This window comes from Camarhynchus parvulus, chromosome 2 (genome assembly GCF_901933205.1).
Source record: "Camarhynchus parvulus chromosome 2, STF_HiC, whole genome shotgun sequence".
Lineage (NCBI taxonomy): Eukaryota > Metazoa > Chordata > Aves > Passeriformes > Thraupidae > Camarhynchus > Camarhynchus parvulus.
The window spans coordinates 18,456,380-18,469,353 of NC_044572.1; the positions used below are offsets into that span (position 1 = coordinate 18,456,380).

General features: G+C 38.3%; 1 protein-coding gene across 1 annotated transcript in view; it reads right to left on the minus strand.

The window, feature by feature from the left end:
- Positions 1-2,592: 2,592 nt before the first annotated feature.
- SPAG6 (sperm associated antigen 6) overlaps positions 2,593-12,974 on the minus strand; it is a 36,994-nt gene continuing 26,612 nt past the window's right edge. Inside the window, exons 8-11 of the mRNA XM_030971251.1 lie at positions 11,884-12,075; positions 10,602-10,718; positions 7,728-7,873; positions 2,593-5,520 (exon numbers count right to left, since the gene is read on the minus strand). Of these exons, the coding sequence (XP_030827111.1) occupies positions 5,454-5,520; positions 7,728-7,873; positions 10,602-10,718; positions 11,884-12,075 (522 nt within the window). The 3' untranslated portion in view covers positions 2,593-5,453. The remainder of the gene's footprint in view (positions 5,521-7,727; positions 7,874-10,601; positions 10,719-11,883; positions 12,076-12,974) is intronic.

Consider the following 12,974-nt stretch of genomic DNA (forward strand, 5'->3'; position numbering starts at 1 on the left):
TTTAATTTAGTAAGGAAACATTTGGCTGGGTGTGACCAAATAAATACTGTGTCTAAACCAACACAAATGTAGTTTGCACAAGGCTATAAACCTGTCTCAGAGCTCTAATGATATTGCAAGTCAATGAAGCTTCAGTGTTCTCATTAACATGATTCCATCAGACCTCTATGTTGCATATTATTAATTTTTAACAATAGATTGTAATATAATTTATAGCACTGTGGGGCAACAAAGGCTGGATCCTGATAGCAATCCAGCCTTTTAGGTTGATAAGGGCTTTAACACTGACCTAATATTGAGAGGTGAACGTGCTCAGAGGGCATCAGACCAAATTATAAATAGGACAACAGGGATAAAACACATCACTAGTCTGCATCAGTTACGACAAAACTTTCCTTGAGAGCAAAGGGCACAGATCTCATCATAAGATTATTAAGAGTTCTGCTGCTAAATTTGACACATACAAGTAATCAAAAGCTTTGTTTTAAAGAAATAAATTATAACACTTTTCTCACCTCTTGAAGTTTAATTTTTGTTACAAAAGGAATAAAATAAGAACAGCTAATGTTAATCTGGGTACCTATAATTTAACTCAATTTGGAGTCAGAACAAGCATATATTTATGAAGAAAAAGCAAGCCTTCAAAATCTCTGTGGAAATATGCTAAAGGGATGACATTAACAGCCTTGCATTGTTCCTCTCCATGGCTTACTGATGCATGAGAGTGAGCACAACCAGTTTCTGCTATGGACAGCAGCTCCAGCCCCTGAGCACTCAGAGCTCGTGATGCGACCTCCGGGCAGGGGGGACACAGCCATGAACGAGGAGGAACTTCTTGTGAAAGGCAGCACAAAACCATTTCCTGGTTTGAAAGGCATTCTCATCATCAAAATATGTGTTAGTGTTGCTTATACATATTTTCTAACTCAGTCTTTTGTGCTGTATCTAGAAATACAGTACAGCGGTAATAAGGTAATTAGTATTTTCACTAGCTAAATTACAGAGCTGGCTACAGAATAAAGCACAGTAGCATCAATATTATCAGTGAAGTATTATACAAAAATAACATCAATAGTTTTAGTATAGTCACATGATCTAATAATTTCCTCTCTCTCTTTCCCTTTAAATTTTATCAGATGAGGAAACTCACAAGATCCACTGACTCTTAGTTCAACTCCAATTCTAAAAACCTAGGTAAATTTTTGTAGGTTCTTGAACAATATTTCTTTCTGAATATGGTACTAGTTATAAAGAACTTAAGTTCTGCTGCATCAATCTCTCATATTAATTTAATTTTCCCAGCGCTTCTGTAAGTTAACAAAGGAGTAGAACAGATACTTCACAGATGAAGATGATGAATCATAGGGATTTGTAATAATTATCCAAGACCATAAAAGCAATCCTATGTCAGTGTGAGAAGTGGAACCACTGGCTTTGCAATCCAGTCCTATTCCATATTTCCTTCCCCCGCCGGTCACAAAGGGAGATCTAAAATTCCAACAACCAAGACACTGGAAACCAAGCAGCCATTAGGGAAGAAACTGAGGCAAGCATGCTTTCACAGATTCCTCACATGGTGAGACAATTGTTTGCCACCCCTTCATATCCAGAACTCGGAGGACTCCAATTTATAACAAAGTTGAAAGCATCCCCTGGTATTTTCCATGCTTAAAACTCCCCTTGAGCCAGGCTAATTCACAACCCCCTAGACCAAATCGAGAACACTTGAAGATCTACTCACACTCCATCCACCTCCTAATTACAGTAACTTTATGCTTTACATCACAATATGAAGTTCATTTCCTCCACCAGTTCCATTCAACTCCTTCAATATTTTGTTCATTTGTTTGTTAAGATGCAGATCTCCAGCAGCTTGATCACTTCAGATGAGACAAAGCAATCCCTTGGTAAATCCCTCTGGACATGCAGAACATATTATATGCACAAGAGTTGAACTCCTTGAATTTCCCCTTTTCAGATCCTCTAGGTTTCCAGTTATTCAGATAAAGAAAGGAGCTTTTGTAGGCCAGTTAATCCATCTGCTGAATGAAATATGGTACAAGTTCTACACATCCACAAGTTCTGTCAAGGCCCTGGTTTACATCTGTAGATGTAATAATAACTGCAGTAATGCAGACAGAAATCACGGCTCAGGCCCCCAGAGAAGATCTTTAGAGACTTGAGTTGAAAAGTCCCAATGCCACAGTCAAAGGAACAGACAAAATGATTTAAGGGCTTACATTTATTTCTGCCAAAGCACTGGCTTAATTATCTTTGTGTGTCTTAATAAGCCACCTCTGTAAGAGGGACTCTTACTTGAAATGCCTGTATGTCCTAAGCTCCAAAGCAGGCACTGTTGAGGTAAGCTGAGACAAACATCCAAAGGCAGTGTAGGGGCCAAGCTGCAAAATGAGTCTGTTGTTCATCTTCTCTAGCACCACAGTCACACACCCGCATGAAAACAGCATTTGAACGAATTAAAATGCAAATCTAAATTTTATTATATGAAATTGAGACAAATGATACACACTTGAAGCCTGCCAGAGCAGCTATTACAAACATTAATATAGTTTTAGATGATGACTTAAGCCAAATGACAGGATGGAATAGAAACACTGAAGAAACACCTTTTGAAACACTACAGGAAAAAAGCAACTCTTGCCACAGTTCCATTAGTAAAATACAAATTAGCAATAATTCTGCTGTAAAGGGCTAGATCTCACTTGTGTAGACGTGTACCTCCAGGGAAGCCTCCAGCCACAAGGTGTTTGTGCAGGCAGAGAAGCAGCCTGCCAGCAAAGAACAACTGCTGGGGTGTCAAACTACGTGGGAGAGGGCTTTGCACTGCCACAGCCTAATGGGATGTGGCATCGTCCAGGAATCCTGCAACAAGGGGCCAAACAGGCACTGGCCTAGGCCAGAGCTGCCCAGGGATGTAAAGATGTATTTATGCTAGGTCTGATTTAGATTGTGCTCTACACAATCAGATCGCTTTGAAGGTTTGCCTTGTGCAATCATTTCCTTTGTCAGGAATCAGAAAAAGACTGTGAAAAGACTGTGAACAAATTGTTTAGGCATTGAAATTTAACCCTGTGGAATCCTTACAGTGTAGCACAGTGTGACACAGCAGGAGCACATTTGTCAGGGGACTGAAGCCTCTTTGCTCTCTCTGCACAAAACATATACATTAGCATTGTGTGGGGTGGGGGTGCTCCCGAGCACACGAGGGAGGCAGCCGTGGGGACACAGCTCCATCCATGCCTCTGCTGCCTCCCATCTGCACACAGCCCTCTGCACCACTTCTGCTCTGCCAGGGAAAACAGAGGCTGCAGATCCTCCAAGACTCTCTTGAAGCCCTTCCATTGCATTTTGTTTCAGAGGTTGTACAAGATTTGATTTTTAAATATCCATAATGCACGTGAGAAAATTATTGAGTATTGACTTAAAATTATTGACTCTTAGCAACAATCTTGTTAAGAGTCTCAAAGTTTTTCCACTAGTATTAATAGTGCCAGAATATTCCTGCATTAATGTCAGAATATAAACACTAAAATCAAAAAGGCATTTGGCAGAAGCTAGTCAGTTCCAAGGCTTTTCACTTAGCTGTGGGCTAAGGAAAGAACCCATCTGCTGTAGATTCTATACCAACATTTATGACACCAGCAGTTTCTGTCTCAGTCTCCATACAGTAAGGTACTGTGCATCCCCTGCTCCTCCTGAAAAGCAGAGTCTGAGAGCACCAAGTACCTCATAGCAGGAGCACAGCCCTCTGAAGAAATAAATTTTAACACAGGATAGCCCACCCATGTTTTTGTGAACTGTTGAAAAATATGCTGGCAAGAATAAAAAATAGTAATTAGGAATTTGGCAAAGAAAAGCCACCCTAAATAATTTCCAACTGCAGTCAGTCTTTGCTCCTGCTTTACAAGTAAAAGATGAAACTATCCTTCTTTTATAAACCCATTATGTTTAAGAAAGTAGGTAAGTTTCTCTCCAGTGAAGGTTTCCAAATATTGTCTTTCCTTGTGGCTGCCTGTATTTCCACATCCCATTCCAGAAACACTGTTTAATAGCCTACAGGAAAAAATTTTTAAAAAACCAAAGCAAACCAAATAAACAACAAAAAAACCCCGCCAAACCAAATCAAAATAAAACAAAACACCAAACCAACAAACAAACAAAAAAAAAAGCAACAAAAAACCCCCAACAAAACAAAACAACAAACACTCCCCCAAACTGCTGCAAATGAGAAAAAGAAAACTAGTTAGAACAAAAATGGTAAATGACAGTTACATATCAGGGAAGATTAGAGGGTTGTTGCTGTGTGATACACCAGAGGACTAACCAGAATGTAAAAGTCTTTTCACTCTCCAAAAGAAGGCAAAAATAGTTTCAGGATGTTCTTCAGATGGGAAAGAGCTCATACCTCTATGTCGATGTGATCCTGCAGCTTCAAGACTTAAATTCCAAATATGTTTAACCTCAACTCTTCAGCTATTTCAGCTCTTGAAGGATAAATCCTAAGCCACCTTAGTCCCATCAGTCCAATCAGTGCCACCTAAGTTTCCTCAGATTTCCTCTGAATGTGCTCAAAACTTTGCTAACAGCGCTCCTGCAGCCAAGCAAAGCTCCTCTCTTCTGAGCCACACCGATGTGCTGCTGACCCCTGCAAACCAAACCTCCCAGGGTCCTTCCCCTTGTGTCCATGGAAGTTCTGAGTTCACTCTGTCCTGCCCAAGAGGAACAACCACACACAGACCAGTGTGTTGCCCCTTTCCTCCACAGCAAATCCTGCCTTAATTAGGAGGACTTTTGCAGAAGATGTATTATCTACCAGGCCAGGATCACCACACTACCATATCATGAAAAATTCAGCCCTTGTATCATTTTCATCTCTGATTATTTCTTTGTTTAGCTGCTGCTAACATGTTTGGAGATGTAAAATCACAACACTTTACTTCCTCAAAGATAGCAGTAGGAGATATCTCAGTGCAGAAAGAATTCCATAATTAGAAAAAGCACAGGGGCCAGCTTTTTTCCCCTCATCAAGCCTGGGAAGCTTTAAACAATATACAAAGGCAAAAGGAGAAAATGGTAATAGTACCGAGAGAGCTAAAATTTGAATGAGATAACAAACTTTTCTTGCAGAAGGAAAAGGAAATTACTGATTCTAAAAAAGCTTCTGTGATAAATCATCACCCCTGCATGAAATTCCATTCATATATGTGGCAATATCTGGTAGTAATGTTAAAAGTAAAACAAAAAGGAACAAAAACTTGGCAACAAACAAGTTTATAAAGAACAAAATATAGCTTGCTAGAATTGTTGAGCTTTTTCAGTAGTTCAAAAAGTAGAAAGAGATTTGAGAATCAAGCAAGGCTTTCAACAGCTGTATTTGTATTACAGTCATAAAGGCATAAATGTGAAATGCAGCTCTAATAAAACACTGAAGTTTATAAAACTGGTTGGTAATGTTCCACCCTTTCCAGGAGTATCTCAGAATATCCAGGGGAATAATACCTGAAAGAGAAGCATTTTGTTTGTGTGTTAGACTACAAGGCATGTTCTGTGTAAAGTAATGAAATACTATGCATATTTCTACTGATCAGGAAAAAATCCTAGCATTAAACACTGGTCAAGGAATTCTACATTTACTCCCCTACAATGTTTTAACAATTTCTTTTTCAACTTACACTATCATTTATACTTGGAAGTCAGGTTTTTAAAAATATATTTAGCTTCTTTTAGGGTATGTAGGTAAACAGCTACATTTTAGATAGGTTCAGCTGCCATACTTGTCTTTACTGCCATTCTTGTCTTTACTAAGAAATGTAGGTGCTGGCTTCTTTTGAAATGATGGCCTTTAACAAAAAAGCATGAGTTTACACAGAACTGTCAGCTGCAAATGACAATAGTCTGCTGCTGCTTGTCAGACATAAGCACACACCCCAGAACCCACATGAAGTCTACATCCACGAGAGGGACACTGATTCTGGAACAAAAAAATTGTCACATGACCTTCTCCCTCTAATGCCACTCAAGGATGGACACTGTCCAGGAGGTTTTCGTTAGACTAGGACTCTATGGTCCCATTGCTGTCCTGCTGTCATTCAACTGGTTTTCCACAATGGACCAACTACAAGCATCCAATATGCAAGCATCAAAGCTGCATTTAGTTCTTGTTTTCCAGGTTAAGAGAATCTGAAATTTAATACTGTATTATTCTAAAAACATACACCTCAGTATATTTCTAGTTTTGCAGGCATGTGAATTGCCACCTCTGAGCCCTGAAAGCTTCAGCTATAGAGAGGAACACACTTCCATGTAATGTAGGCCTAAAATACACTCAAAAAAAATCCCCAATGCTTTCTCTTGAAGGAAAATCTATTTACCTTGTTAATTTTCATTTTTCTGAATAATTTCTGCATAATTAAACTCTTTTTAAACCTCATATTAGTTCTGTGATTTGTAAAGCTAACTTTCCAATGCATTACTGTAGTCAGTCTGCAAACAGCCTGGAATAACAGGTCTCCAGGACAAACCCAGAGCTGGATTCTACCACAGCTGCTGTGCCTCAGGCAGCACAACCAACATCAGGCAGAAGCACAGACAGGCAAGCAAGAGATGCTCACAGGAGCCTTTTCCTTTATTACATCCCAGGCTAGATGAGTAACCTTTTTTCATTTACAGGGGGGAAAATAGCTGTAACAAAGAAACATTATTAATATCCAGAAAAGCATAAACAAAGTCCTCTTTCCCTCTGAAGTACTAGCTGCAGAATAAAATTTCTTTATGACTTTGCTTTTACCCATTTGACAGCCACCAGCTTTTCTTTGTAGAGACAAACAGGCCTTCATTTTGTGAGACTTAGTTTCTAGCTACTATTAGCTGAAGAACTCCGCTGCTATAATTAAAATTGATGATGCAGATTTTCAGAGCCTGTAGAGGGAGTACATGAGTACAACATCCTTCTGATGTGTTGATGGAGTGAAGGACTGGCAAATGGGTATCTAGAATCTAGGAGGGCATTTCTCTCATTATTACAATTTAGGATGGTGACATTTTGACTGTAAGCTATTTAATAGTGTTTCTGTATTCATTAAGGGCAAAGTTCAACTTGGTGCAGACAGCTGGTGTATGGTCCTTTTATATAACACTTGAGCCTTGTGATGAGGCTCAGGGAGGAAGGGCAGCTGTGGGCAGACCAACTGTGCAGGAGAGCCTCTGGACCCTCTGTAGATCAGAGGAAGTTTCAAAGGAGCCTCTGAATACTCTAGTTCAGATACACTATTATGAAAGTCGAGGATGCAACCAAAGATTCACCAATACCTGTATTTTTGGAGCCTAAGTAATCCACAAATAAGTTACCAAAATAAATTTCCCACAGACATTCATTAATGAGTGGTTGTACTGAAGACACAGAGTCCATCTGGGCAGTGCAGGACTGACTTTTCATCACACTTTCCTGCAAGAGCCTGATTATTTGGACTTTGTTGACAGACAAAGAAATTTGATTCCAAATACAGAAAGAGAAAGCATTCTAATGTATGTGTCCAGAGGTAGTGTTACTGCTGGGGCAATTAACCAAATGTTACACTTTGGTTTTATTAAAACCAAAATTCACATAGCAGTTAAATTACTATTTTAAATCCTTCCTTTGTGTTGTTCCTGTGAAAAACATCTAACAATGTAATAAGTATGAATTCTTTAAATTTCATTTTCCCTACCTTACTATTTCCTCTGGGTAGCAATTGTTAATAGTGTTGATATATTCCTGAAGAAGTGACCCAGGTTCTGCTTTTATTTCTTGAACCTTTTTAAGTCCACCAGTTGTTACAAAGAGACGACGTGCTTTATTGTCATGTGGTAACACCTACACACAGAGTAGTACATTTTAAAAAATTCTTTTGAATTAATCTGCAAGCCACCAGGCTCAAATATTGCTTATTTGTTTTTAATTCAGAGGACAGATAAAATGGAAAATCAGAGAAACAACATCTGTAATGACTACTGTACTGTAACACCCAGCTGTATAGGGAAAAAAACCCAGAAACCAGCCCTTTATGATTACAGCATAATTTATAATGTACTTTAATACACAACATACATAAAATAATTAATTTAATATTTATCCTTACATAAATAATATATCTTGAATTATTCCTACAGAGACAATAAGATTGTGGAGAATAAATAGATAATCAAACAGAACACTAACATGGAATAACAACAGCATCTGTTCCACTTAAACCAAGTTATTCAGGTCTTTTATGTCAATTCCCACAATTTATTTGTAGAGCTGAATTTTATATCACTATAATGATCTAGTATAGATTAGTGCATGAAAACAATACTGAGAATTGTTGCAAGTGAACAATACAGCCTTGAAGCATTACATGCTACTATTAAATTCCTAGATATTAAAATCCTTTAATGCACTGTGTAGCCATGGAAGCCTTTTACAAACACACACACAAAGCAAAAACGTGAAGTTTCTGCAGCCAAAGGGGATGAGAAGCAGAAATGATCAGACAATAACATTCTGTGCTCCCTGAGTGATGCCAATATGCAGCTCTGTCCAGAGGACGGCAGCGAGGGAGGGAGGGAGGAGGGAGGAATGAAGGGAGGGAGGTGGGGGCTGGGCCAGGCGAGGGAGAATGACTGCATGTAGTCCATAGGCCCATAGGGCTGCAATATTATTAAAAAAAATAGAGAGAAAAAGATAGAAAGATAATGCAAGATGTCAGCTGCATCTACAGCAAAAGCAGATGCGTTTAAAACCAACTCTGAGAGTTACAGATTATGAGGACAAAAGCATTTTATAAGCTTCCACACTGGTCAGACATTAAGCCATAAATTTGACTGTATTTCAGTGTAAAACAAGAGCCTCAAATGAGGAAGGAAATGCCTAAAAGAATGAAGAAAAAGAACAAAATTTCTTCCATGCATTCAGGCAAACAACCTTCATTTCTGTGGTTCCTCTAGGCTGTACAAAATCAACAGACAGGTAAAGAAAGAGCAGGAGAGCACAAAGACTTCTCTCTATTCTATGCTCCACAGAAGTGTCAGGAACAACTGTGATTTTTTCGTTGTAGGAACTGAACAGACGTCTGTTTTCACATCTCTCCCACAACAAGAACTGCCAAGGAGGAACTAGCAAGGAGACAGGATATGGCCCTTTCCCTGCCTTCCTCCTCCACACTGCGACTTCCAGGCTGGATAAGACAGCAGAAACTCTCTGGGAAGGGGCCCTAAAGAGAGAGCACCTCTGAGACACACAGTCTCTTCCCTCAGTCCAACCTAAGACAGCACAGAACTGTACAAACTCTGAAAATGCTAATGCTAAAATTCACAGTCCAGCACGAAAAACAAATAGCACCCCATTTTGAAGCACAGCTTGGAAATAAGGCTTTTACTGTGCCATAAATAAGCCCACAGAAGTAACAGACCACAGCTCTAAGAATAGGAAATTCCCAAGCTATAGTACAGGAGAGACAAATGCTTTTACTACAGAGAACTTAAAATTAAGAGTACACTTCAGAAGAGCAAATGCCAGACAAGTATAGTTTAATAACATATAGGCAAAGGAGAAAATTGAAACAAAACAAAATATCAGCTGATATGAAGGGCACAAAACCATTTCAATAGCAAGCAATGTTCAAATATACACTGGATAACCAATTGCTATGCACTTGGCTCATTAATAACTCCAGTCAGAATGGAGAAGCAAAAGGGACTGGATTCTGTGCAAATCTCCAGTCTTTGAACAGCCTTAGCAAGAAGACAGGAGAAATGAAATTGTGGCAACATAATCAGGAATCTGCACTACCAACAGCAGTGCTTCCAGATCTGTCATAATCAGAACTGAGTATCAAGAGTGTTTTACCTGGCCATTTCCAGAAAGACCATCTCACCCACTGCGCTTGGTAGACCCTGCTAACAGGTTACACTGCAGAGTATTGCACAAAACATAGTCTGCAGTTGAACAGGATTCCCAACATGAGCTGAATATTACAGACACTGCAAGTCATCCAGTTAGTTAGCAATTACTAACAAATTTGAAATATTTTCAATAAATTGTATCACTTTTACGTGCTTCATTCAGATCAACAATGTATTTAACAACTAAGTTTCAAAATATTGAGAGGGATGAGAAAAGATTTGGAATTTTTACACTTATTTGAGACTGAAAATTAATCAGGATAAAAGGAGTGAAGCCTTTATATTATTGTAAAATACCTGACTTAAGTCACTGCTGTACAGACAGCTTGTAGTTTATCTAAAACAGATGTGACTGGGATTTATCTGATACATTGGCTCAGGGAAAATATTTGCACGTGAGTTAATATTCCACTTAATCTCAAGAGGCAAGGAAGAAAAAAACACCTTGCTTATAAGAAACTGTTTTTCCAGTCTTAGGATGAATTATGGCAGATTCCAAATGAAACAGTATCCAGCTGTATAAGACAAAAGAACAGGATCTGAACTGCTTCAGAAGGGGACGCTTGAGGATCCTGAGAAAACACTGACACCTTTAGAGTGGCTAAATGGGAAACAATTAGCAATTAACATATTACTCACCAAGAAGAGCCTTTTCTTACCTTACTAAACTGTCCAATAATGTGCTTCATAATACTGGGAGGGGCCTCATGAAGCAGTGGTTCAAGTGCTGGAAGATACGTGCATTTCTGAAGAATGCTCTTTAAGGCTTTCTTAGTCTATTGAAATGCAAAATAAACTTTCTGTAGTAAAATATCAACAAAACCAACAAGAATTCATATATATCACTGAAGTCTGATCAAAAAAGCAAATTGATCAGAATTTTCAATGGGCAATTTCTGAATAGAAACTATGATATCTATCAGGTCACGTAATGAAGAATCAATTCTCTACTTAGATTTATTAAATCTCAAAACCTACAGTGAATCATATTATTATTATGTTATCTACAGTCAAAGTAATGTCAATTTTCTTTTGACTATAATGAAAGCTGGAGTAGACCTTTTAAGGTAAATTGATGTACTCTAATATAATAAGAAAGTTAAATCAAAACATATTTTAAAAGATTGTATTTTAGAAGTGGCTTACTAGGAGAGGCTGCTGGTCTGGGGTAGCAAAGTGCAGTACGGTCCAGGCAGGGGGGAAAAGAGAGAGTGAAACAATTGTGCATTGGTGCCTATTTCTGAAAACAAACTCAGTGTTGACTGATACAAGCAGAAGTAACCTTCTTGGGCAGGATCACAGGTACAGCTAATTTGGCTTCAATGTTTTTGGGACTACTGGAAATTATTACATAAAAGGTACTTTACATGGAATGCAGTATTTCAGTGGAACGTACAGAACCGTAGTGCAACATGGGAGATCATATCCTGTCCAACACTCTTACTGTTGCTCAGAAATACACTTTACTAAACTGCAACTCTACTGGCTCTCACTCAAGGAAAGGCCCTAAATATGGGCAGTTGCATGTTTTAAAGAGCAGAGCCTTGATTAGCTGTTACAGTTTTATTATAATAATAAAAATGTAGGCAAAATTATTACAAGCACTGTAATATTTTCTACAAGAGCTTATACTTGCAAAAAAAGAAGTGGATAATTAGAAATGAGTCACAAGAAATTACAGCAATATGAGTCTATGCAACTCTGATCTAAACTGGGGAAAAAATAAGGGATTAGCCTGTGGTGGCTGTAGCATATGATTTGGTATACACCACATGCACATGCATTAGGACAAGCCAGTCCCCTAATAAGTGACACAGCACCCAGGAAAGCTGTGAGTCAGTGAGCATCAATAAAAACACATATAATTTAGTAGTTTTTAAGCACTTAAACCTCTTGATTACAATTAAAATACCATACTGCAAATACTACAAATCTACTTGCTTTTGTTCTTAGATCTTCTGAGCTGCGTGGGTCCACAAAGATATCGAGCAGTGTGGGCAGCACGTTTGCTACTGCAACATGACGTGCATGCTCAGTAGTGTGCCTTCCAATCTGTCCCAAGGCCCAGGCAGCTGCTGCCTTAATATGATCTTCATGTTCTTCTACCAAGCAGAGACACAGTGGTGGTATTCCCTGTAGCATTAATCAAAAGCACAGCCTTTACAAATGTAGACCAGGGAACAACAATGTGAAACAGATACAGATAGTTAGAAACTGTTTCTCTGTTTACACTCTTCTAAAAAAAGCTGTAAGAGAATGCATGCTAGTGATGTCATATTTTTACAGCATTATGATTAGCAAGAATTTTTAATAAATATTAATAAATATGGTTAAAAAGAAACAGATTCAACGTTCTAAATCAGAGAGCACTTTGAACAAACATGCAAATTTAAGGTATAAAAAGAATACACAACATAATTCAGGCTGTACTGAGTAAAGATGGCAGTTTTTCTCAGACTGAAAATAAAAGAATTTGAGCGCTTATGATTCTATGAAATCAGTTTAAGACCAGAAGGGCCCAATCACTGAGTCTTTCTTTTTTTTTACTTTCTACAGCACTAAATTTCAACTTATCAACGTCTTCTTGAGTCCAGTATTTCATGTTTGGCTCACCCAATCACTTCAAGAAGGGCTTCAGCTTTTGATTTGCAGACATCAGGAGGTGGGGATCTCACATCCAGGTGTTACTAAAGTTGTTCTGGTTCAAGGTCTTTATACTTTCTCCATAACTACTTAGTAGCTGGTATTTTATGCCAAAACACTCCAACAGGAAACATTTCATGCTACTTTAGGTAAGGCAAGGCTACTAAACCTCTATCCAAAAAAACCTTTTTCTCCATCCCATGAATCCTTCTTTACTCTTTTCTGCACAGTTTTCTGCTTTGTTGTTTTGGTTTTTTTCCCCAAGATACTTTTCAAATACAGTCAGTAAAACGATATATATTACTAAAACAAATAGATTAACTTCTCTTTTCCAATAATGCTTCATCTTCTACTCTTTCATACCACAAAGGACTAAATTGTGGGGGGTT